The 27407-nt window shown below is 32.8% G+C and overlaps 3 protein-coding genes across 8 annotated transcripts; 1 reads left to right on the forward strand and 2 right to left on the reverse strand.

Annotated features, from left to right (window-relative positions):
- Positions 1-4100: 4100 nt before the first annotated feature.
- LOC7458767 (subtilisin-like protease SBT6.1) lies at positions 4101-10772 on the reverse strand. The gene is made up of 10 exons (XM_002324957.4): positions 10141-10772; positions 9725-9853; positions 9467-9619; positions 8931-9047; positions 8397-8581; positions 6961-7224; positions 5581-6649; positions 4631-5128; positions 4485-4545; positions 4101-4401 (listed from the first exon to the last, which is right to left on the reverse strand). Exons 1-10 carry the CDS (start codon positions 10645-10647, stop codon positions 4313-4315), a joined length of 3072 nt encoding a protein of 1023 aa, XP_002324993.2. The 5' UTR covers positions 10648-10772; the 3' UTR covers positions 4101-4312.
- Positions 10773-15052: 4280 nt separating this feature from the next.
- Positions 15053-20455, forward strand: LOC7476285 (uncharacterized). Of its 5 annotated transcripts, none has more exons than XM_024589796.2 (11): positions 15056-15360; positions 15666-15863; positions 15943-16027; positions 16150-16225; positions 16447-16623; positions 16751-16853; positions 17069-17178; positions 17374-17466; positions 17580-17660; positions 18952-19794; positions 20012-20455. In XM_024589796.2, exons 1-11 carry the CDS (start codon positions 15108-15110, stop codon positions 20102-20104), a joined length of 2112 nt encoding a protein of 703 aa, XP_024445564.1. In that variant the 5' UTR covers positions 15056-15107; the 3' UTR covers positions 20105-20455. The 5 variants fall into 5 exon arrangements, with proteins under 5 accessions (XP_024445569.1, XP_024445564.1, XP_024445565.1 ...); XM_024589797.2 differs by having other exon boundaries at positions 17377-17466; XM_024589801.2 differs by lacking the exon at positions 20012-20455 and having other exon boundaries at positions 15053-15360; positions 18929-19094.
- Positions 20456-24411: 3956 nt separating this feature from the next.
- Positions 24412-26673, reverse strand: LOC7458768 (uncharacterized). Of its 2 annotated transcripts, none has more exons than XM_024589943.2 (3): positions 26391-26673; positions 25363-25454; positions 24412-25056 (listed from the first exon to the last, which is right to left on the reverse strand). In XM_024589943.2, exons 1-3 carry the CDS (start codon positions 26664-26666, stop codon positions 24651-24653), a joined length of 774 nt encoding a protein of 257 aa, XP_024445711.2. In that variant the 5' UTR covers positions 26667-26673; the 3' UTR covers positions 24412-24650. The 2 variants fall into 2 exon arrangements, with proteins under 2 accessions (XP_024445711.2, XP_024445710.2); XM_024589942.2 differs by having other exon boundaries at positions 25363-25457; positions 26391-26671.
- Positions 26674-27407: the final 734 nt, after the last annotated feature.

Below are 27407 nucleotides of genomic sequence, written 5' to 3' on the forward strand. Positions count from 1 at the left end.
GTTAAACAATTGCTGTCGCCTGTAGGAGTGACGAATCAGGGCCAGCTTTGAAACGGATCCCATCCAATCCTATGTACTATTATAGAGTTTGAACGTGCCCCGCAAAGGTTTCTGTCTGAACGTGTATTGTCTGAATGCGCAGTGCCTATAATTCACCAGGACTTTCTTGCATAAAATCAACTTTCTCCCTTCTCGTCGTCATTAAACAAAATCTTGAAAGCCAGTCAGTCCCCACTGAGCAGAGGATCAAGCCAAGTTTTATCATCTTGTTCATTGCGTACAAAATCGTTGAAAATGACAACGGCGGTCAGTGGTCACACCAAATTAGCTAAAGAGAGAATGGCCACGCCACCTCATGATTTGTACTGGGGCTTGGTTTTCTTTTCTCCCAGCAATATAGAAGAAAATTATTATACTTGCTAGAAGACAGCTTTTGGGCTGTTGACCACTAGCTTTTGTGACCCCACCCACGTTACGACGACGGCATGCACATGCTGGATTCGGAGGAAACAGGTGGCACAGTCTTGGCTAGCAGTTAGACTGGTACACCTACTGCCGAAGGTCCAAATTTTGGGTGGAAGCCCAGAAGAGAACGAGACTGTGAAGATGTAAATGTAATACAGTAATAGCGTGAGTAGCCTTCGTTTTGCAAGTATTTTTAAAAATATTTAATTTTTTTATTTTTTTATTTTAAATTAATATTTATTTAATGTTTTTATATCATTTTAATATGCTGATATCAAAAATAATTTTTAAAAAATAAAAAAATATTATTTTAATATATTTTAAAATAAAAAAACACCTGAAAAAGCAGTGAGCAAAATCTAATAAAAAGCATTAAAATTATTTCGCAAACAGGCACCAGATGAGATTAATCCAGCTACTTTACAGCTCAAATTGTGATATTGCAAGGCCATCAGTTATTCAGATTCTACTTTACACGCACAATTAAAGCCTTATAAAGAAAAGGATTCCACACACACCCCCGAAAAAGGAAAGAAAAAGGGAAAAACTGCTGTCAGTAGTCACCAATGGCCCTGTGGTGGGAGAATGAATTAAAACAATATAAAATTACTGTTTGTTTTTTTGTGGGTGGAAAGTGTTTTTTATTTGTAAAAGAAATGATTTTTTTTAATTTTAAATGATTTTTTAAAATAATTCCATGAGACATATTTAATAATATTCCTGGTAACAAAAACGAATCAAACAATGACTTGTTCCCAAGAGCACAGGCCATGCAATAAGTCATGAGAGGTTGAAAAGGTCAATAATGTGAAGAAAAAAAATCAAGAGTATTGTGTATCCCAGTTTTTCTTATAAATGGAATAATTGGATATCTTGTTTTAATATATTTTCCTGATAAGAATACCATTTCTAAAAGTGAAAGTAGGATTTTTGAAATGGATATCAAGGCTGTATTTGATTTTTTATTTTATTGTTTTCGGATTGTTTTGATGTACTAATGTCAAAAATTATTATTTTTAAAATAAAAAATATTATTGTGATGCATTTCTGAGCGAAAAACACTTTGAAAAACAACCACTATTATACTCTCAAACACCCCAGAAACTGCAAGCATTGACCAATCATAAAGTCCCGAGCTGAACTTTTAATCTTTAAAAATTAAAATTAAAAAATTCAAAATATATTTTAAAAAACAACACCTGAAAGATGCTACTTCTAGTTATGATAGATCATGGGAAAAAAAAGGTAATGATAAAGTCTATAAAGTTCTTTAACTATATGGGCCAGACCAGTTACTCCCTGCATCTTAAGACATCCATGGACTCTTCGGATATGTTTTATTTACCATATTGCCAAAGGCACATGTGGTTCTAAAAGTGCACTTATTGGACACAGTACACATTAAAGAAAGTAAAATAAATAGCTATTAAATAAACGATGATTAAATTAATTAGATAAAAAAATTAAAATAAGATGAAATTAAAAAAGAAATTAATTTTATAAATTATTTTAAATAAAATAAATAGAAATTACAAGAATAAAAACTAAAATTTGATAGATAAAAATTTTCAATTAAAAAAAATAAGAGAAAAAAAACTAACAATCAAAAGAATAAGGACCAAAGTTAATATAAAAATCAAATTAAATCATATTCTAATGGATGAAATTGAAAAAAATAAATAAATAAGGATTCAAAATAAAATATATAACAATAAAACGTTTGAGGCCAAACTTGATATAATAAAAAAATAACAAGACATTTTTAATTTTTTGCAACTTCTGAAAAGTGTTTTCTGTCCAAAATAAAAGAAAAATACTTTCGTGGAAACCATGTCAAATTTTTCTTCGACTGCCAACTTTCTTAATTGAGCATTAATTTTTGTGCTTTTAATTTTTTTAGTTTATAAAATTAAATCATATTGTGCAAAATTGAGTATTAATCTAATGTCAAGATATTGTTTTACTTCATGAATATGACATACCATGCGAACCGAAACCAACCATCTGGCTTAAAACCTTGTGAACATAAATAACATGGGAGGATGAAATTAAAAAAAAATAGTGGATAAAATAAATAATTGTTCAAAGTTTTTTTTTTTAAATGAAGACTCGGCGTATCATAGGTTAGTGTTTGATTACTGTCCTGGAACAATAAAGACAAAAACAATGGAAACAAGTGAAACAAGATAGAAAAGAAGACAGAGACATAATTGTGTTTGGAAATCATGTACAAAATAATATACCTGCGCGCGCGCGCGTACACACACACATATAAAATTTAGTTTATATTAAGTGTTGAAATTAATAATATTATATCAACTCTAGTTATAAAACTAGAACTGACTTGACATGTTGATCCGGAACCTGGACTAGTTCGAGTTAAAAAAAATAGAGAAATGATTGACTTGACCTGACCAATTCAACTCCCGAGTCGAGTTTTAAAACTATAACAATAAAAACTTTTATCCTTACATTAACCTGAGTTGATCCTCCAAATCAAGTTTGAAGATTATGATAATAACTAATTTTATTTTATATTAACCCTTCTGACACGTGGCTCGGGTCTTACCTTGAGTCGATCCCTGATTTGGGTTTTAAAACTATGATAATAATCACTTTTGTCCTTACATTAATTAGGGTCAACGGTCAACTCCACTCATGACCCAGGCATTGCCTTGGGTCGATCCCCGAATCGAGTTTTAAAAATATGATAATAACCATTTTTATTCTTATACTAACTTGGGTCAACCCGACCCATGACCCGGACCTCGACTAGTGACTCGGGTTTTGCCCTGTACAATAAACATTGTTTCAGGAGACATGTCCCTTCTGTATCTCATGTTTTGTAAGTACATAAATTTACTCTAAAATTATTCAAGAGACATATTTATTTTTATATCTGTCTCTTTCTCTTTAACCAAATTTTTTTTTTATCTCTATTGTCTCCATCTTTTATGATTAAGGATAATAACCAAATATTACCTAACAGTCTACAATGCACCTATGTCTAGCACCATATTGAAAGAAACAATGTTTTAACCTTTGTTCTAGTTTATTATAGGAAAAGCTATCACAAGAAACTATTTGACAAAGTTATTATATATGGCTCATCCTAATGAGTTAATCTAGTAACTTGTTGACCTGACCTTGATTTGGGGTGAGTTTTAAACCAAAACTAGGTTGATCAATTCAATAGGCCTACTTGTAACTCAATTAATTTGGTTAAAACTTGATTTAATTTTTTTTTAAGTTCATAAGAACATTGTCTTAGATTTTTTTTAAAAGAAAATATTAAAATAACAATGATTTAAATTAACTCAATTCAACCCATCCCGTGACCTATGACCCAAGCCATGTGCACAAACAAGTTCTGTAACTTTAAAATGTAATTTTATTTATTTAATTATAAAATAATAGAAATAAATATTCACATAAAAAACAACAAATAAAATTATAAAAAATATATTTTTTTTAATTAGCAGCCTAGTTGATTAAATAAAAAGCTAAGAGCAATCAGATAAAAATATTCATAAATACTGGATTTTTCTGTATATACAAAAACGTAAAATCAATCTTGATAACATAATTTTTATTTTTTTGAACACAAGGTAAACTTGATCAGTAAACCTCGACTCTTCGGTGAAATGGTGATTTCATTACTTTAAAAATTTGTGCCACTGCAAGCATCCAAACCAAGAGTATAATATTAATTCTATTGCAAATACAACTAAATTCTACTATGATGCCTGCAACAGCACGCTCAATTTCGTAACAATGTTACAGTATAAAAAAAAGTTCAGATTGCGAGAAAACAAGAGAGAAGTTATCAAAATGATTGTTCTTTTAGCTATAAATTGCCCAGTCGGCCGGAACCAGACCCTCTCCTCCTCCTTCGCCTCCTTTGCCGAATGTGCCAAATGCTCAACAACAAAAGGCCTAAAAAGCAAAACGCAAGTCAAATATACAATGAAAACATCAAAATTTTCTTCAAATTTACCTATTTAATGATGTTCACTGACCAGTAATTGCTATTGCTGCAGGTAGGAGCCAATGACTAGCTACTAGCACCGGTACATCAGCCTGCAAACGAAAAATGTAAATAGAGATAGTCACAACCATCCGCACAACACGATAGGGGAAGAGAAACAAAATGTTAATATTTTACCTCATCCCTGGAGAGCATGCCCCAAGTTCTGTTTCCCAACGAGACAACCTTATTTTTCTGAGTGTCCTTTGGACGCCTCAAATTGGAAGTATCAATGGTAGAATTCAAACCCCTCCCCAGATCAATAAGAGGGTAGCCTGGAAGTCTTCTATTCCTTCCCCTAACATGTAGATTGTATCCCTTAGTTCCCCATACTTCAAATCTGGAGTCACTCTTGCAGATTAAATCCTTCCCCACAACAGCAGAATACGATGAGAAATTTACATCAGTACGGCGAGTAGGTAATTGATTGTCATCTACAAATAGGGCCGCATCTTTTTTAGCTGAATCTGGGAACAGCAATGGATCTCTAATGTTCCTGCTAGTGAAATCCAGTATTTTCTTCAGGAGCCAGTAACAGTTAGTGACCATATGGCTGCTATCCAGACAGTTGGAGTCTCCATAAACTGCTATGCGACCTTGTCCCACCTCTACAAGGCCAAGAATTGAAGAGTCTGCCTGCAGTTATAACAGACGCCATAAATAAATGAACACTTATCATGTCTGTTGGAGGGTCCCAACAGCATTTGAGACAGTGAAATTGGAAATTGTCCAAAAAGGAAACTGCTAGATTATCATGGCCCAAAATATACAAATGATAAGGACTTTGCTTAAGACATTGGGAGGTCTTGGGTTCAAGTCCTACCCTTGAATAGCTAGTGTAATTTCTAATTCTTGTGGGCCACGAGTCATGAAACCTCCTCCTAAAAGAGCAAGATGGGCTCTTGTCAACACAAGGGCCAGAGGACAAGTTATGGGGGCCTAAAAGGAGGACCCACAGATACCCCACTACTTAGTGAGGAAAAAAAAAATTGTCATACTTGTAGCAAACTTCGTAAAATTTGTCCCAACAGTAGTTCCCTGGCAAGAACACATCGCACAAACTACAAAGTGAAGATCATGAATTTTACCTTGGTCGTGCCAGAAGTCAACACATTTTGGGTGGCCCCACTTTCTGAGCTATCCAGGAAGGGAAAACCGTGAGTATACCCACCTCTTGGAAACCTCACAATATCAGTTCCAGATGCGTATCGACTTTGCTCTCCATCAATGGAAAAATCCCCATTCAGAATCTTATCCCCAAAAGCGATCCCAAATGGGGCCAGAAGATCATTCAATGCTGGGATATTCGCACCTCCAGTAACAGGAGTCCACCAGCTCCTCGTATTATCATCAAAGAATCGCATTTTCACCATTGTATCCATGTTATACCATTCTGCAAAAACAGCTAATCCCAATCCGGTACTGATAACATCATCTCTCAGTTTCTCGATTTCTTCTTGAAAGTATTCATCCTCAAGATCCACTAGCAGCAGTGTCCCATATTGGCGAGCATCAAAGCATGTGAAAGGCGAACCAAGAGTTTCAACATAGTACCCAGCATCTCGTAACATGTTGAACATGATATGAAAATTTGTATGCAGGTGATCCCCATGCCAGTCAAGGATATCATTGCGAACATCCAAAGAGTCTCTTGGAATATATCCAGGAGGGTATTTAATGTTGTGAAATTGATCCCACAAAACACGCTTCTGTCTTGGTGGAGTGGGAACTACTTTTAGTTTCAGTTGAAGCACACAAGTGCTGCTTCGAGGGCCCTTCTCACCTGGAGATGGAGGACTAAACACCCTAAGAGTTACATTACCCTCAATCTCTCCAGAGAACTGCGCACCTTCTTCCTTGATTTGCATGTGCAATGCTAAATAACCAGTCCAAGGCCAGATAACTTCTGAATAAGTAAAGTGAATGCTTAGAAGATTTCCTTCTTCCTCTGCAGGATGCCATGTTGGAGCACTTTCAATATAGCCAATGACACCCATTCCATTCAGAATGGTGGCATTGAACATAACAGGCATAGCACCTGCATAAAGTGGCTGACGACAAAAGGGCCAGGAATAAGGGCAATCTGTAAAATCAAGAACACTTGGAAAGATGCTTGCCCGAGGTTGGTAACCCTTCAGGATTTCATATGATTCTAATCTGACACAGAAAAAACAGTTAGAAGCAGTGATACTAACAGAATCTTGTGATAACTATTAGAAACAACTAGAAAAACTCAGGAACAGATGATAATTAATAGAAAACTTTCTATTGGTTTCTATTAAAGAAAATAAAGAAAGAAAAGTAAAGAAAAAAATTCGAGAACTGCATTCAAGGTTTTTCTAATGAGCTTTACACTACCCAGACTACATCCTTAATTTCATCAACTAGAAACCTCTGATGCATGAAAAATAAATGTACTAATAGCAGGACTAACAAAGAATAATGTCTGCACATAAAAAAACACTTACAGATCAACTCTTCCAGCACCCTGCTCATACATATTCGGACCAGCAAGCTTAGCAGCCCCCTCAACCAAAGCTTGTTTCATGCTTGCTGGATTCAGAATGTCCTTACGAGCACTTTCAGGAATAACACTGACAAGTAGGCAAACCACACCAGCAACCACAGGACTAGCCACGCTAGTCCCTGATAAACTTTTACAACCAGTGCTTATCTTGGATCCCATGATTTCCCGCCCATATGCAACAACATCGGGCTTCACACGACCGTAGCTGTACAGAAAATTTAAATAGTTAGAGTTCAATCATCCGTCCACATAACAAGCAAGTCCACAATGAATTTTTTTGAATGAAAATTATTCCAACAGCTGGAAAGAATTACAGAAGCAAATCGGAGAATAAGTCATGCTCCAAGAGCTAACTCTTTGTGACCTCTTCCAACAGGGAAAAAAAACAAGGCGGGGCATTGTTGATCGAAGGGATAGAGTGACCTAGTATGGACAGTCCTAAGCACTGGAGGATTAGTTGTGGCAGCCCAAAGCGATATCAATGGATACCCTCTCTCTCTCTCTCTCTCTCTCTCTCTGTATATATAAAGAAAAATGAAGATACACACAAACAAGCAGCCCAATCACTAAACACACAAACAAGCAGCCCAATCACTAAGCATATCAGCTAAGGAAATACCATTAAACCACCCGAATCATGAAACCACAATGAAGAGAGGAAAACTATTGTATCCTACAGGAACTGTCTCATAGGGTACTGGTTCTCAAAATTTTATAGTCAACAACTAGGTATACCATAAGACTACAAAGCAACTCAAAACTAGAAAGTGTTTCCTCCTCAAGAAACCCACAAAAGGGATCAAGAAATCACCACCATTCATGGGAATTCCCAATAACCTCCACCATAGAAAATTACATGCACCATGTTTCCTTCACAATTGGGCAATGTAAAAATAAGTGACTTTGAGACTCTTCAGTTCAATGACACAACACAAATATTTGTGCATGCACGCACACACACACATTGGTGGGGGGGAGGCTAAGTCATTATGAGACAGATTGTGAATGTAGATTTGAATCCTCGTTATGAAAAGGGATGAACTGTGAAAACCCAAAGGATTAGAAAGGGCCAGGTGGAATAGATGCACACCCTCCTTCCCCTATTTCTGCTCCCATTTGGATTCAGTATCTGATGCAGAGATGGATCAGAATTGAAGAGGATCTAGAACTCAAAGAAAGCTCAAAATCTGCTGCATGATAAGCAGGATTGTCTTTCCTTTTTTCATCACATTCTTGCTCAGTGCATAGATATTTCACACGATATTATTAGAAAAGATCGATTTATAAAATAGTTATTGCAGTTTCCAAGAAGAAAAGCAAAAATACAAATATATAACAAGACAACTAAAACCAAAAGCTGTCTGAATAATAGTTTACCCATGAGGAATCTCCCAAGTGCTCATGCCACGCGAAGAAAATGGGGCTATGTGATCATTGTAATCTATGCCACCAACACCGATAACATCACATTGGTCTGCTGGATTGTTTAATGTTCCATAAAGAGGTCCATCATTTCCAATAGCAGAAACCATAATGATGTTATTAGCTGTTATTTCCCAGACCTGATCAATAAGTACCAAACAAACAAGTAGAAGAATCATTGTCAGTATTGATTACTAACAAAATTTTCAGAAGCTGCCCCCACAAGACTTTGTGAATGAAGTCACTAAAAAAGTTGGCGAATCTAAAAGGTGATCCCTTGCCAGTTGGGAAAATGGGTCACACAATAGTGGCGGTAAGGCACACAAGATTTAGTTCTATCAAGACTGTTATTTAAAGGACATGTGCAGTTGGTCAGTGGGAAATGGACATGAGGACAAGTGAATCATCGCTTCACATAGCAAACAGAATCATTATATGAATCATGCCAAATAGCAAAAACCTGAAATAAGCAGGCAAGAAGAGTCTTACCTTCTCAACAAATGGTAGATCCAAGTAATCAGGTCCACCAATGCTCAAATTTAGCACATCCATATTGATTGCAATAGCATAATTAAATGCATCAAGGAACCATGATGTGTAAGATACCTGCAATAGGCTGAATAAAAATTTCTCATAATCTTGCCACATTTTACAGAGCAATTAAACTTATAAAAGGATGTTAAGTTTTAAGTGAAGCTTGAAAGATATACTTTAGACAGAATTAGATAATTTCTCAAAGCAGTGCTTATTTACTCGTCTATAGCTTATAAATGTATAAGATTGAATAAGAAACATCTAGTCTAGAGGGGAAACCTTCCAGCCTTCAGGACACACTAGTCTTTTCTTTTAACATTTCTATTGTATCTAAATACATTTTGAATTTAATGAATTAGGGAAGGCACTTTTCAACCAATTAGGGGATAAAATCAGATGCAAATAACAAGACGAGACATTATATATGCTTTCTCAAATCTCATTGGTGAGAAACAAGATAAGCTGAAAAATACACCTATGACAATCATTACCTGTGCATCTGTAAACACGCGAAAGGCATAAATCTCTGCATCAGGTGCAAAACCAAGACACTCTGCATCTTGACCAGCAATAACACCAGCAACAAATGTTCCATGTCCAAGATTGTCATTCAAAGTATCTTCATTAGTCCAGTTTGTTCGCTCCTAAAAAAATTACAGGGGATCACATATCAGTATCAGTTTCTCAGCTAAAGGGAATAATATTGAAGCAGAATCTAATTATTTTTCTTGTTTGTGCAGAGATTATACCTTAATTTTGCGGAAATGCGGGTGATCAGCTCGAATTCCAGTATCAAAAATAGCCATTTTGACTTTATGACCAGTAAACCCTTTTGACCAAAGAACATCTGCTCCGAACAAGGAAGTCACCTGTGACTTCTGCAACAGATACAAACACAATGAGCAAGTGAACGTAATAAAAAACTTTGGGCGGCACAATAAAAGGGTCTAAAGAAAACTTTGGGTGGCAGATAATGGCCCATCTGAAATCCTTCAAAATTCACTTCTTTCCACTTCCAATCACCAAAAAAAAAAACTTTTTTCATAGTTAAGCCTTGCGTCGTTTTATAGAAGCAAAATCACTTACAGCTACAGGCATTGACTACCATATTGCATTAATTAAAAAACAGCCATGGAGAAGAATAAAAATAAAACCCTGAAAATACCTGCCCCAAAAGTTGGCGACCCCAATGAATTGAAGAATTACTAGTCTGGGCTACAGCATAACTCTCTTCAGCGTCAAATGACATGGAAGTAAACATCTTGCCAGGGCGTTTCTCGCCATCAACAAAACCAAGCAAATCCCTTTTCGTATAACTAATATCCAAGTTCACATCTTTCACCATCTCCAGCCTCTCAATCTCTCCAATCACTCTCTCCTTCTGGATCGCCAACACTCCGAAATCCGTGGCATAGTCCATCGCCGGATTCCTCCTCTCGATCCATTTCCAGCCGTCCGATTTGACTCTCGATTCTAAATAGCGACGGTGATGATCCGATTTCTCGTAGTCTTTGAAACGGACTATGTAGTTTTGGGGGGCTAGGGTTTGGGAAATGGGAGAGGGGCTGGAGAAAAGATGGAAGAGAGAAAGGGAAAGGAGAGCTAAAAAGAAAGAGGACTTGAATGGAAATGTTGAGAGATTATGGTGGCTGATCATGATTTTTATTTTCATCGGGGTGGTTTTGTCAGTGATGAGGTTGATAATGGATGTTTGATTTGGCGGGTAAATTCCCTCATCTGAGAAACCCAACCGCAGAGAGAGAGGGGGAGGGGGGAGGGGGGAGGGGGGAGGGGGAGGGGGAGTGTGGTTTTTTTTTTTTGTGTGTTGAATCTGATCAGAAGCGTAAGATTTTTCAGCTGCAGTTTGTCTTATGTTTTGTTTATGTTTTAGAATTCTAGTAACCTGTTTTATTGTCGTTTTGACGAACAAGCCTTTGTTTTTTTAATTTCAAAATAAAAAATAACCATCATAAAAAAAAATATTAATATTCGTTTACAAACTAAAGTGTGTATTTTGTATTAAGTGTTATGTATTTTTTTAAAATATTTTTAATTAAAAATATATTATAATAATATTTTTTTTAAATAAGTATATTAAAATTATAAAAAAAATACTTAAAAAATATTAATTTAATATTTTCAAGTAAAAAATAAATTAAAAAACAAAAATATAATGCCAAATAAGCATAAAGTCTAGGAAAAAGTCTACATTATATAGTAGTAATTATTATTATTATTTTTAAAATGATATTATATTATGAAATATATTAATCTATTCTAAACAAAAAATTAAACTTCAACTCAGTTAACTAAATATTCAAATTACAGCTAAACAAAACTATATATAATTGCAAATAATCAAATTAACCATATACATCTCTTCTAAAAAAAATGATTTTTATCATACAAAAATACCATCAACTCATTTTAAATCATTAAAAATTGATTCAAATGCTCAAATCTCACAAAAAGATATTAAATCTATACAATCTCATAATAAATATATTAATAAAATTATTTATACAATTGCTCAATAATTATAAATAATAGAATTAATTATTTAAAAACTAAAATGTGTAGGGTGAACATTATGCAGTCGGCATTGTTCACCTCCTCACAAAATACTCTGGATAGCTCTGTTTATTTTCTAAAAATTTATTTTGGTCCTTAAAATTTTATTTTGGGTGATTTGATCATGATTGAAGGCTAATTAATTTGAATTTCTTAGGCAAGGGTGAAATTAGAAGAATAAAGACCAAAATTAAAAAGGCGTTAAACATGGGTGGCGTGACAGATGCTTCAGGAAAAATATACTTTAGTCTTCTAACTTTAGAAATAACATAAATTATACGATTTCAGTGCCTCAATTTTTTTCAAATTAAATTTTGGTATAAAAGTTCATTTTTGTTAGTTTTTAGTCCCTTCTTAAGAGATGAGAGAGAGAGAGAGAGGTCGTCAGATTCCAGCGGTAGAGAGAAAAAAATATTATTAACACTGATTTAGGCCACCAAAACGGTCGATATTTGTGTCAAATGGTTCTATTTGATGATGACTTATGATAGTTCATATTAGGTGTTTTTTACATTTAAATTTCATGAAAAAAGCAAATCTGAGTTCAGTTTGATTTTTTTGTTTTAGGTTGATTTTGGTTTTTGGATGGTTTTTTGAGATAATGAATAGGTTTCTCATGGTTTCTAAGGTGGTTTGTAGGTGTTTTAGGTAAAAGTAGGTTGAAAAACAAGTTTTTTGGTAAGAAAAATGAATCTTGATTTTCCGACCACCATAATAAAAGAAATCTAGGCAAATAAGACGATACGTCGTCTAATTTTTTTTTTTAAATTGAGGGCCAATTGAAATGAAAAAACAAATAAGGGCCGATGCGTGGGCCCTAACGAAATGGGCCAGGCCTAGCAGCACCCCGCCTTTTCTGTTTTTTTTTTATAAATAATTACTTTTTCTATTTTTTTAAATTAATTTGTTTATATAGTTTTTTCTCTAATGTTTTTTTATTTATATTTAGATCTATACTCATTCTCTTTTTCATTTTGTTTAGAGTGTCTCTTTTAAGTGACTATTATTTTTTTGTTATACATTTAAATTTTGAAGAGTTTTTGTGATTCATCTATAATATTTTCTTTATCTTTTATATAGATGAACTTCATTTTTTAAAGTAAAAATAAAATATTTTTGGATAATATTTCTAATATGTGCAGCTTTACATAGTGTTTTTTTCCTTTTCTTTTATTCAATTAATTCAATTTGTTTTTTTTATTTTTATTATCGTTTGCTTGAATAAAAAAAAAATTAGCAAACACAACTGGGTAAATTTCTCAGCCTGCGAGATTAAATATTTTGATCTACTTCTATCTCTTAATTTTTTCATTTTTTATTTTTAGTTATCATTTATGGTTTTTTATTTATTAACACACACAATTTTCAATTTATTTAATTGCATGTATGCATAAATTTCTTTATTTTCACTTAATTTTTTTAACAACAAAAATATGTTGAAAAAGCTTATATATACAAATTTTTTATTTGAAAAAAAAATCTAACCCACGATGAAGTACGGGTAAAGTATTTAGTATTCTGTATAACTCATCAGCGATACAATATCTTCCTTTTAATGTATATATAGAATCTATTGCTAAACCTTTATTTATACCTTCCAAAATTGTAAATGTTCAAATATTAACTTTGTCACCTTCCACAATCTTCTTTAACACTATAACTCAAAAAACTTATAGATTTAATTAGAATCACAAATAAGGTCTAAGCAAACTTTTGTCATTAATTAAAAGATACTCAAGCCAATCCTTAAAATGACATTGACGCATTGACAAAACAATTTAGTGAGGAATTATCCATCAACAAAATTAAAGGATAAAGACTCCATTATCAAAAACCAAAGCTTGAAAATTATTATAAACACCCAACTCTACCTAACATTCAACTAGAAGATTTACCTTATAGAACTCAAGCTCATTATAATTATAGTTTGTATAATGAAATATTGATGGTGAAAGTGAACATAATATAATTAATACTCTTCAAGAAATGACCATGATTGCAATTGCAATTAAATTCAAATAAAATTGGATGAAAAGGTAGCTCAATGATTCACTAATTTAAAAAAAAGTATTTCAAAATCTTAATTTTAAGAAAAATATTTTAAAAAAATACAATATTAATATTGATATTTACAATAACAAAATATCTTATAGGAGATATTGATGGTGAAAGTGAACATAATATAATTAATACTCTTCAAGAAGTGACCATGATTGCAATTGCAATTAAATTCAAATAAAATTGGATGAAAAGGTAGCTCAATGATTCACTAATTTTAAGAAAAGTATTTTGAAATCTTAATTTTAAGAAAAATATTTTAAAAAAATACAATATTAATATTGATATTTACAATAACAAAATATCTTATAGGAGACCTTCAATAATTTTAAGAAAGTATTTTGAAATCTTATTAAATTCAACATGCCCAAAGCATCAAGACTTTAGATTGTATAAAGATTTATATATTTGTTGGTGTAACATAAAACATAATACAAGATTTTTTTGTCTTCTTTGTTTCTTCAACATATTACTCTGTTTTTTTTTGTTTCTTCAATATGTTAATTATATGATAAATATATATGACATTCTTAAATATCTATATACGTTGATTTTATTTTTTGAATACTCATTAGTTTCTTGAATTTGTATTCACATCTTGTTGATTTAATTCTATTTGACACATTATTCGCTATCTTTCACACACAAACACACGTGTGTGTGTGTGTATAACTATCTGTTATGTCTGAATATCAGGTTATCAAGTTACTTGTAAGAAACTCCATACTAACAGAAAATAGCTATTTTATGTGCACATAATAGTTTATATACTTAGTTGGTGAGAGATGCACTAGCTAGTGACGACTGATCTTCCTATAGTGATTAGAGATGTAAACTTCATCTATTATTGAGGTCGCAAACCTCATATTTTATCGAAAGTTTAAAGTTTCATCTGTTATCTGACATGTATTCTACTATCATATACTAATATGCTTAATGTATGTGTGTGTATGTCTATACTAGTCTTGTTTTTTATTATATAAATATTCATGACTTACAGTTTATAATATCTATGATGTATATTAAATGATATTTTTTCACTGAGTTGGTTGAATTTTCCTTTTCTTCTTAATATTATTTTCATGTTTATAACTTCTGTTTGCAAGTTGATTTTATTAAGAGTTTATTTTAATATTTTTTAATTTTTTGGTTGGTATGTCTTGCTCTTACGAGACTTACTTTTAGTCTTGATTTGATGTCTTAAATTACTATACTATTAACCTCTTTTTATTTTAAAAATTAAATTTTATAATGTAATAAGTATCATGAAATTTTGTTTTGTTTTATCTAATAATGAATTTGTTTTTTAAAATTTCATTTATGAAATGTATATTTTGAGAATTCGCATCAATAGGGTATTTTTATGGTATTGCTCGTGAACCGGAATTTGGGTAGTGACATTTACTGTGCTATTTTTTTTTTTTTAATCTTAAAATCCGAAGTCACTCAAGACGGCACCAACTAGTAGTAGTCACCAGCAAGGCCGAGAAGTGAGATTATCAGATGGCGCGAGGGCTCATCCTGACAACGCAAGCGAGAGCCACCACCACTTCCTTCACAACAAGACTTTCAGTTTCAAAACCCAAATGCAAAAACCCTCTTCCTTATCGTCTCCATCTACCTTCCCGTGTATCCTCAACTCGCTTCTTTTGCTGCAAATGTTCGGTTTCCCAAGACCCAATCGTCATCACCGAATACAAGCAGTCTTTCTCTCAGCGAATGGCTATGGCTGGACTCAAGCCTCACCACCGTATTGGTCAGTATTTGCTGTCCTTTCTAACCTTTTCTGTCTTGCGTTTTCAATATATATCACAAAAAAACTCAAGCTAAATTATTTGCTACTCGGTTTTTTTTTTTTTTGAGATATATACTTTGGCTTCTTCAAGTCAGCATAGATATGTATGGCTTGTGCAACATTTCAAAATTTTGCTTATCTTATGTAAAAATAAAGGTAGAAGATTTAAAATTTATTTTCTTCCTTTGCTGGATTCCTTTTAAACCATTCTCGACTACAGAAACTAATGGAGAAAGATTGGTGTTTTTGTTTGTTTCGATTTTCAGCTATAGGAGTATCCGGTGGCCCTGATAGCATGGCACTTTGTTTCCTAACTGCTGGTTGGAAAACTGATGGTGCTAATGCTGTTGGCAAAAGTGATGATGGTTTTATTAATGGGATTTTGGGGGTAATTGTTGATCATGGGCTGCGAGAAGAGAGTAATGAGGAGGCACATATTGTTTCTAGTCGAGTTACTGAAATGGGTATACTTTCAAATTCTGATCTTTTACTATGCCATGTGTTTGAGTTAGTGACTTCAGTTCTAACACAAACTTCGTTTAGGAATCAGATGTGAGATTGCAAAGTGTAGTTGGTTGGATGGGAAGCCTAAACAAGGTCACTTGCTAGAAGAGGCTCGAGAGAAGAGGTTAGTAGATTTTCATTTGAAGTTTGGACCCTAACTTAGGGGACTTATGGCTAGGGCCATTCATTCTTCACATGTGGATATCAACAATTTACGTTTTATTTGCCCTTGTGCTTGAACTTCAGGTATGAAGTGTTCCAAAATGTTTGCACTAAACATCAGATTGAAGTGTTGCTTATTGCACATCATGCGGATGACCAGGTTTGGACTGTTGCTTGTCAACTCTCTCTCTACATGTCTCTTTATCTCAACATGCACACAAAATTAATTTCATATATTAAATGTTATTGATAGTCAAGTCAAAATCAGAGAGTAATCATAAGATCATGGTAATGATTGTGTTATGGTTGCATCTTCCAGTTGATTCTACTTGGAGTTCTTTGTACAAACTCTAGATATATACTGAGATGTGAGAAATGCAGGCCGAGTTGTTCATTCTTAGACTATCTCGCAACAGTGGCGTGCTTGGACTTGCCGGCATGGCATTTACTTCGCAAATGTTCTCCAAAAGCACCCATCTTTACCGTGAAGGTTCAAAGAACAAAGGGATACTAATAGTGAGACCACTCTTGCATTTTTCTAAAGAAATTTTGTACAAGGTCAGTGCAAAAGAACACATGCTGTGGAAATAAATTAATCCTTGGGTTTATGGTAAATTTTGTCCTTCGAGGCTATTCTTTTTCTTGTACATCTTAACACCACTAATCTCTATTTTCTACTTTTCAGATATGTCAAGAGTCTGGCCAGGATTGGGTGGAAGATCCAACAAATCAAAACACAGTATATGCTCGGAATAGGATTCGAATGTCATTAGGAAATTTGTCATCATGTGAGTTGTAGATTTGACATTCCAAAGTTGGATAGGGCTTTTCCATATACAACATTGATGTTATCTGGAATCTAGAATTTTTACTATATAACTGTTTTCTCTCGAAGAATACTGAAAGGCTTGAGTCTGTCTGTGCTTTGCATTATCAGCTAATGTCATGGTAATGCTATATGCACTGTATTAACCTTCTCAAACAACTAGCTCTTACATTTCAGATACCTTCCAGTCTGAACTACAAGGTGTGATTTCTGCCTGTCGAAGAACACGTGCATATGTTGACCAAATTTGTAATAATTTGATAAATCAGGCTGTGACCATCATAGATGTAAGTTTGCTCTTGTCTTTTAGACACCTTTTAATGTCTTTAGTTCCTAATTTTACTTTAGCATACATATATTTTTGCAGAATTTGGTTTGTATATTTCATTGCAGTTATAAAATTATTCACCATTCTTCTTACCTCTTTCTTCTTTTTTCCTTTTTTGTTGTTGTTGGTTGTGGCATTGTGATTATTTTTTCAGCAGCATGGGTATGCCATCATCGATTTAGAGATTCTTAATCCATCAAAAGTTACAGATATATGCCTGTCAAAGTTTGTTGCGTTGATCTTGCAGGTATTAATCAATATTAGTTGATGTTTTTACACCTTGATCATTTTCCTTGAGGACTTCTATGATATAAAATTGTTTGGATGCTCCTTGTAACAATTTTTATCTGAATCTATCAGTATGTCTCTCAGAGGAACAGGCCCATTAGAGGAAGTACTTCAAAATTGTTGTTACACTACATTCGCACTGTCCCATGCAAGGTACTGTTAGTTTCTGCACTCTTGTGCTTTTTTTCTTATGTAATTATCTATTGGCTTTGTTCTGTAACATTTGAGGAAGCACTGGTATTCTCTCTCTTCATTTTTTTCCTCAAGTCAAACATTTGCATTTAACATCTATATTCTAACAATATAAGCAAGCTGACACATTTCATGCATGATGGTTTAATATTTCAATATAAAGTCATGTTAAGGATTTTACTAGAGTAGTTCCCTTCTACTTTGCTCTAGAATTCATTTCAAATTAACAAAACAACTAAATAGCGCGGGTTGCTTTAATTGTTCATATGAACACTGAATCATGTTCACATATATTTTTTTATCGCTTTATAGCATCTTTTTCCCATAGCTAAGTTGGTTAACACGTGGGTTCAAGCTCTAGCCATGCTAGAAATAAAACTCTTTTATTTGACAAACGACCTGTCATCTCTCTTTTTTTTAAAAAAAAAAACAAGGCGAATGACAAGTTGTTTGTCGAATAAAAGTGTTATTTCACTGTTCATATGAATAGTTAAACCAACCTTGTGCACTTGGGATTTTTTTTATTGACCTTTTGGGTTTTTCTTACCCTTTGTTTTTTTTATCTTTTTCCCCCCATTTCCATCTCTTAATGTTGGGTTTTTATTGGGTTTTATCTTTTAGTATTGGGTTAATTGTAAATTTGTTTTTGTATTTTTTATCATATAATAACATAGAAAAATTAATTCAACCTAGGAGTCCATAACCTGTGTCGTGGGTTTAACTAGGGTTAACATGGGATGTTTCTTCTTTTTTTCTTTGAACCTATCTAGTCGACAAAGTCAGGATAACTCCCACACTATTTAATTTAAAACTTAGGCAAATAGAAGAGTTAGGTTGGGAGTACTGCTGTACCAAGTTGGAGGACAATGTTGAAAAGTTTTCTAAGGTTTAGATATTATTTTTTTACGCTCAAAGAATTTTTGGTCCAAGCCGCAAGATAGCACGGGAAATAACCTAGCTTATGCTAAAATGCAACCATCTGATTCTCCCAGGACAGCTTTGGTTCTAAATTGGAAAAGTAACTTTATTGAACAAATATTTTTTTTTGGAATCCCTTTGAAAAGGGAGGATACTTGTGAAATCATTGTGTAATTTCCTTTATTATCTATGTATTTTGATATTTATGTTTCCATCATTAGATTGATGTTGCATGCTGGAGTGTTGACTATGTATAATTCAAAGAATCTTCCAAATTTTTTTTATTAATATTTGTTATTTTGTTGATTCAGAAATATTTTTGACAATCCTGCAGACCTCCTTTACAGCTGCTGGATGTTACCTTTGTCCAGCTCCTCGGTCTAGGGGGACAAAAATCCTTGTTTGTTGTTCTGTTGATTGTCCTCTGAATTCAAAAATGGAATTGATTTACCCTTTTTTAAATGGAGAACAAAAGCATTATTTCCGAAATGAGTTGGAGCAAATTATAGCTGATGGAAAATCATATTCAAATCATTTTGTTCCAGATGCATCAGATGTGCATTTTTTAGATGCATCTGAATCAGTCATAAGTGAAGCCAAAACACTCAACATTATCAGTGAGTCAACCTATAGAGACATTCTTTTACTGAAGAGGGAAGAAATCAAACATTTCAAGCATAAAGTTGAAGATAAGGTGGACTATAAGTCAAAAAATAAGGTTGAATCTATCATTGCATCCCCAAGTGAACTACTTCAGCCTGGAAAAGCATGTTATTTCATGAACAGGTTCTGGATCACATGGAAACTGAGCAACCATGTTTCTGTCGGTGAAGGGACAGAAAATTGTGTTGCGGATTTAGGAGGGGAAAGTCAGGAATGCCATAGCTGTTCTTGCAGGATTGGTCATGACAAGGTTGCTGAGGTGCGGCGCATGAGCGAATCTGATTGGCTTTATCTTGCTAAGTTGTCAAAGTGCCCAAGTTTGGATAACTTGCAACAGCAAAAAGTTCTTTCATCCAGTACAATGGAGCAAATATCAGAGAAGAGAAGCCTGCATTTGGAAAATCTGGAGCTATCAGCACAAAAAGCTCTTGAAGTGTTGAAATCGATACCAGTTGCTGCTAGAAGAAGCCTCCCAGTCCTAGTCAATCATCAAGGACTTTTACTTAGCATCCCGGTAACTTGACCTCTTTTCTGATTCTCCTTAATCCTTCATGTTGATGCATTTCATGAACAATTATGTGATTGATTCACCTGCTCAATACTCTTTCTTTAGTTCTTTCTTAGTTATTTTCTTTAAGTATGCGTACCGTGATTGTTGCCTCTTTCTTACATTTTTGTTGTGCATAAGATTGGCAGTTGTTCCTTCTAATACCATATTTTTATTGTTTCAGAGTATTGGCTTCAAGCACTGCCCTTGTTTGATGGTGTCTTGCGAATTCAAGCCAATAGTGCCACTTGGGGGAGGTCACAGCTCATTCATGTAATCTTGAGTCATTAATATGTTGTCAGGACCATTCCAATGAACCTTTTATTACAAAAATCAAGCTGCTACGTAACAGAGCATTGGAGGTTATTTTCAAGCACATATACAGGGAGGGCAATACCTGTGCCGATTGGCTTGCCAAGTCCGAGTTTGCTGAGCTCATGGGTTAAGATGGTACGAGGTTAACTCGGTATGAGATGCCACCTCAAGATTTTAGAACCCTTGTTGGGTGATTGTATGTGAATTTCTACCCCCAAGAGCCTCAATTTTGTCCCTAATTTTTTCCTATTTGTAGTTTGAGATTTCTAATATTACCCTTTTAATTTTCTGAAAGTTTCAATATTATTCCTAACCATCAAGTAACCCACCTTTTAAATTTGGTTGTAAAGTTTTTATTAAAAAAAAAACTAAAAGTGGAAGGAAAGTGACACAAATTACTATTTATTGTAATAGTATTATTACTGCTCAATAGCTATTAAAACTTTGAATTATGTATTGGGGATAAGATGGTTTTTTTACAATCACAATTGTTTTTTTGTAAATTGTACGAGGTTAGTTTGATAATTTTGTTTTTAATGTACAATAAAATTATTCATTTAAGCCTGTAATTAAATAATCTAATGCTTACTAAAAAATATTTTTGTATTTTTAATTTTTTTTAGAATAGTGTAATTATTTTAATGTCTTTAAAAACAACCAATTGAACTTTCATTTAAGGGTTTTTCATGTCATTTTACATTGTTGTTGTTGTAATTTTCAGTCATTTTATATTGTTTTTATTGTAATTTTCAAGGATACTTAGAGACATTGTTGTAAAATATATTTATTAAATATAAGCTTAAAAAAAAAACTTATGGCGTGTGCTTGGATGGTCCCCGTGTTGTTCGAGCGGCGCGTGAGGGGTCGTTCAACCACTAAACATCGTTTTCTGGGGTGGTGTTTGAAAGATATTGACATCCTTTACATAGTTGTACAATGCATTTTCCAAGATTCATGGTGATTTATCGTTGGTATCCATTTTTTTTTCTTTTTTTCCTTCATCTTTCCTTTCTCTTCCTTGAGTTTTGCGCTAGCCTCTGCAAAATTTCAGAACACCTCCTTCAATTTTTTTCTCCTTTGACATTTTATCCCTATACTTTTGATTACTATTTTTTTTATTTTGGAATAAGCTATAAAATTATAGATGTTTTTCAATTTTATCTTCTATTATTTTTTTAATCTATAAATAATCTATTAAATTATAATTTTTTTACCCCCTGACATCTTTAAATATATAAATAGTTTATTAAATTACAAATATTTTTTTAATTTCACCTCTTATGATTTTTTTAATTTATCAATTTTTTTTTATCTTTACAATTTGACAATCATTCTTTTAATTTTGTTTATTTTATTTAGGATTTTTTTTAATTGCACCCTTCTTAAGTTTTTTCTATCAAATTTTTTCTTCATTATTTTTGTTGCTTTTGCAAGTTTTTTCTTTGAAGTATTTTTTTTCCAATCTCATCCTTCAAAATTATATTGGTTGAAAATTAGATTTCTTGGTTGAATATGGGTCAAAGATTTTATGGATTGTGAATTTTAGAAATTAGAGCAGGTTTAAGAGGTTTGTCGGGTTTGCTTGGTTTTTTTTTTCTTTTTCTAAACTGATATTTTTCATTTTTTTAATTCATTTTTATTATTTTTTACAGTTTGATTCTATTGGGTTAGCCCTCAATAATTTCTTTCTATTTCGCTTCTATATTTTTTTTAATCTATAAATAATCTATCAAATCACAAATATTTTTCAATTTTAGCTCTTATGACTTTTAATCTTTTAAATTCAGTTCTTCGTTCTTTTAATTCAATTTATTTTGTTTGGAATTATTTTTTTTAAAATTCAATTTCATCCTTCTTGGGTTTTTTCTTTCAAATTTTTATCCTCATTCTTTTTATTGTTTTTTTTTCTTTTGCAAGTTTTTTTACTAATATTTTTTCCGTGATTTTATTCTTTAAAATTAAATTTGTTGAAAGATAAGTTTCTTGATTGAATACAGGTTCAGGATTTCACAAGTTGCAGGTTTAAAAATTAGACTAGGTTTAGGAGGTTTACCTAGATTTGCTTGGTTTTTTTTTTCTCTTTTTTGAGCTTATTTTTAATCTTTTTTTTTGTTTTCTTATTTTTTTTGGGTTTGATTCTATAATATTTTTCAATTTCACCAAAATCATTTTCTAATCTATAAATAATCTATCAAATTACAAATATTTATCAATTTCATCCCTTATGATTTTTTAATCTTTCAAATTTGGTACCCATTCTTTTAATTGCTATTTATTTTGCTTGAATTTTTTTTTCAAATTTCATCCTCCTTGGGTGTTTTTCTTTCAAATTTTATCCCTATTTTTTTTTTTTTGCTTTTGCAAGTTTTTTCATTAATATTTTTTCAACGATTTCATCATTCAAAATTAAATTGGTTGATAGTTAAGCTTCTTAATAGAATTAGATCTAGGATTTAACGAGTTACAAGTTTTTAAAATTAGACCAGGTTTAGAAAATTCGCCTGTGTTTTCTTGGTGTTTCCCCCTTTTGTTTTAAACTGATGTTTTCTTCTTCTTCTTTTTAAAGTTTTACTTTTTTTATTTTTTATCGGTTTTATTTTTATTAGGTTAGTATTGAGTTATTTGATAATCCGGCTAGACTTATGTATGGTTTTTTGTTTTTATCTTTTTTTCATTAGTTTATTTATGGTTGTTGTTTTTTTTTTCATATTATTTAAATTACCACTTGAATCAATGTCTTGAGACTTGGAATTGTTTTAGTCTAGCACTTTTTTTTATGAAAAGTGTTTTGCTCAACCCGCGGCAGAGTGCAGACAACATATCTAGTATTATCTATAACTAAAAGATTTGGGGTTTCATCACCTCCCTCATTTTTCACTCTCTCTCTCTCTAATTCCATCTTTCAATTTGTTTTTAGATTGAATTCTTTATTTTTCTTAATTTCATTTTTCATTATTTAATAAATTTTGAATTGATCTTTATAATTTGTTTCAATTTGTATTTTATGAGGTTATTACAGTCTCAAACAAAAGTCTCAGTATTTGATTGATGCTTAATTTTACGAGTTTTTATTTTTTTATCATAGATTTTTTTTTAAAAAAACAAAGTTGTTAAATCTAGTAAAACTCATGATTCAGGTAACGAGTTTGACGGGTTAAGTTGCAATGCCCGAGTTGATCTAATATGTCATCGTCTTGATATTAAAAAAATATCATCTTAATTTTTTTTAAGTCAAATCACATTTTGTATTGGTTATCTACTTGTCTTTGGATACTAGGTCGTATCGAGGTAACTTTCACATTAATTAATTTTAAATCCAGGCTTGATAAGGAATCAGGTCAGAAGATTTCATGGTTAAGAACTACGACTTGTATTTTTTTGTATATTAAAAAAAATTAATCCACCACTAGATTTCTAAATGTTTTTGTAACATATTATAACATATATGTGAATATAAGAGGATAAAAAAAAGGAGAGAAGTGAGAAAAAATAAAATAAAAATATGAAAAAGTTCAGCTTTTTGTTGGTTAGTTAGGTAGTAGTAAAGGGTAAACTTAGAATATTATAAAAACTGAGTAATATTGGAAAATTTTAAACTATAAGGGTAGGAATGAAATATTTATAAATCTACAAGGACAAAAATATATGCCCCTCATCCTTTCTTGATTCTTATCGGTTATCAACAACCCCCCCCCCCCCCCCCCCCCCCCCAAAAAAAAAAAAAAAAGGGCAGCCAGGAGAGTAGCTTTTTGGTGTGTCGGTCCGCTGCCATTGGACTGTGGGTTATCTATTTTCAGTTGAAGAAGAGAGACCAATTTTACTGCATAAACGCATATCTTTGACTATGGTATAGCAGAAATTCCATTTTAGTTCTCGGGGATTTGAATAATAGAACCATCTGCCGGTTCTGAGGCATCTGATCCTTTCGTTTTATAGTTCAATAATCAGTATGAAGTCAACATGCGAGGGAAGAAGGTGAGACGAGAAGAGGGTTATTAATGACATAATTTGTGTAGCTGCTGCTGCTGCTGGTGGTGAGTCGGTGATGCTAATGCGGTGTGGGAAACTCAACCGATTTGCAGCTGGCTTTTGTTACAAAGGGAAACCAGTAACACTCACTTTGCATAATCAAATCCTTGTGACAATTGTTGAGATATTGCATTGCTGACAGTTTCCAAGTTCTTATGACAGAAAAAACACAATAATCAGAAACCAATATTGGCAACCCAACAGCAGTTGCAGCCAGTTTAGAAGATTTGAAAAACGCCATTCCAAAACTCGGGCTTGGTTTTGTTTCCATTGCATTAGGGGTAAAAATTGATCCAACCCTCACAATTACAACCAATCGATCCAGTCTCAAATCCTAACTTCTAAAGTTTCAAATGGACACTTTGTGGTTGATTGTAAAATTCTCATTTGATGTTACACATGTATTTTGTTGCAATTTACCAATATGATCACTGATGAGAGATGATACAAGTAGGGGGTAACTAAGTAAGACAGTATAATCAGACCTCACCTCCTCGTTCCTTCAAAGGCTGAAAAGATGTGAACCACTGCTTCCATGGAGCATCCTTTTGCTGCTCAATCCAGGATAAGAAAGCACTATCTATCAAGCAGAACACATTGACGTAGAGGAGTTGGTACCTGACAGGCACATACCGAAAATTCACAACTTGAAATATTGGCCACACGCCACCCTCCAAGATCAAGGCTGGGAGGAAGTCCCTCTTCACATCTTCCTTCACCTGAGCAACATTCTTGCCCGTGGAAAAACCCATGTAAGTGAAGAACACAAACAAATCGAAGGGCCCAAAAATTATGCCATCAGCAGCCACTTTAGTGGCGACAAATCGAGGTGACTTTGGTTGCAGTAGAAATCTCAGCCTTATAAACCTGTCTAAGCCTTCATACCTAGAAAAAAGTTTCGTACATGTAAAACACAAGATTTGATCCTCTGATACTTGTGCATGGTGATTCTGGCAGTTTCATTTTTGTTTTGAAGTTAGCTTTCCAGTTAAAAGATAAAATCCAGTTTCAAACAACCATGTGATGATTCAATAACATTTTCCATGCCTATACTGTCTACAGTCGACCTAGGTGAAACCATTTATTAACATGAGCTCAGAAGGCTGTCTTTGGTAGCTGAAAAACTATGCAGTAGTCCGAAAGGATGCAACTAAAATGACCAAAGGAAATAGTAAGATGAAAAGGACGAACCAGAAATGGCCAACAGGACCAACAAAGCCAAAGCCAAACATGCTTGTGATAGCTACACGTTTCCAATTGATTTTAAATTCTGCACCCTCATTCTGCTACATGAAACAAAAAATATAGTCAGTTCAAACAAATGATTGCAACAGACACGCACACTTGCACACAAACATATAACCAGCTTCAGAGAAGATGATAATTCAGTTAAATTTAGAAACCATAATGCTAATTCTGCAAAAGTACCGATTGAAACCGAAAGATACTGAAGAAGGTCAAATATACATGGTACAAAAACTAGAATTTTAGAAACAAAACAATCATGATCAAACATATTTCCCTCAATCAAAATCTCGATTTGATCAATTTTAATGTGCAATCCTTTGGCCATATTGATCAGAATATCTGAAATCAGGGTTTGACACATTTACTCTTGTCACTGACTAGAATTAAGGATGTTAATGCATTCAGTTATTGTTTCTTTACATAATGTGATTGATTCAAAATAATGCAACATAATTTCACACTTGAACAAGAAAGTGAACTATCCCTTGAATGCAACAATGGCCAACAAGTCAACAGCCACTATTGTGGTTGATTGAAAATAATTCAACAGAATTTCACACTTAAAAAGGAAAGTGAACCATCCCTTAAACGCAACAATGGCCAGCAACAAGTCAACAACCACTAAGCCTCAATCCCAAGATGGATCCTAAATAAATGGCATCTGAAAAAAGAAGGCTTCATTGGAATGTGGAATCCGAATAAAGGAGAAAACTAGCCACAATCTTGAAATAAATAACAAGCAAGAGGTCACTCCAATCCACAATAGTAAAGCAGCTGCCTTCATAAAACCAATACAGATAAAAGCAGGCACCAGCTAAGCAGCAAAAAAGACATCCAAAGATCGTCCATAAACAAAGCTGACATAGTTGAGAAAAAAACACAATTCACAGACAGATACCCAGATGACAAATCAAGAAAAGGAAATATCAATTATAAAAAATAGAAAAAAACCCAATTCGCAAGGAAGTTACAGATTTTGGAAGAAGGCTGGTAGCCGTAGAGTGAGTGATGTATTGAGCACCAATGTCACCAATGCCCCAAAGGGTTCCCGAACTGACAATTTGGGTCTTCACTGGATGAGAAGATAGACAGTGCTGGTACCATTTCCATGCCTTCAGCATCTTTTTATCAAGGAAAACCAGAGAGGTGGGGAAGTGAAGTATAGATTTTAGAAAGCCATGACTTGTGGATGTCCAGCTTGCCAGAAGCTCTGACTTCGACACATCTCCTCGATTTATATACATCATCAACACTGTATCTCTATTGCCTGCTTTAAAACGAATAATTATCATTATTTATTTTTAATCGTAATTTACTATCATTATTAAAATTAAAAGAAACCCTTTTAATTAGCCTTATTAGATAAATACTTTTTTTTTAAAAAAATAAAAAATAAAAATAGATAAAATACAATTGGTAAAGCGTGATGCCGCCTGACAGTTTAGAATATGTTCTTATAAGATGAAAATTTCACTTGATCTGCTCATTTTTTATTCAATTTTATCATGTTAACTCGGATGAAGGCGAAATTTATTTTGGTTTTGTGTGGGGCAAGTGAATTGCTCATCCAACCCATCACTCAATCCAATATTTTTTTTATTTATCTAATTATTTTTGTTATATATATGATTTTACAAGAATTGTATATAGAATGATGCTCTACTTCTCTGAAAAATTAGTCATAAAAAATAAAACTGAAAGTTCATGTTCAAAGAACTAGAAAAACAGTTTTTACTATTTTCATATATAAAAAAATGATAAGTAATACTATATTCTTTTTTTATATATACAAATACTTCTATTAATATGAAACATTAAAATAATTTTAATTTTATATTTATTAAATTAAAAAATTATTTTTATTATAAATTTAATATATTTTCTTTGGAGTTAATATAGTTTTTTCATGAATGTCAAAAATATAAACTAATATTTTATATTTAGATCATGTCATATACAAAAAATTTAGACTTTTTTTTAAAATCATT

Source organism: Populus trichocarpa, chromosome 18 (assembly GCF_000002775.5).
Source record: "Populus trichocarpa isolate Nisqually-1 chromosome 18, P.trichocarpa_v4.1, whole genome shotgun sequence".
In the NCBI taxonomy this organism is placed as follows: domain Eukaryota; kingdom Viridiplantae; phylum Streptophyta; class Magnoliopsida; order Malpighiales; family Salicaceae; genus Populus; species Populus trichocarpa.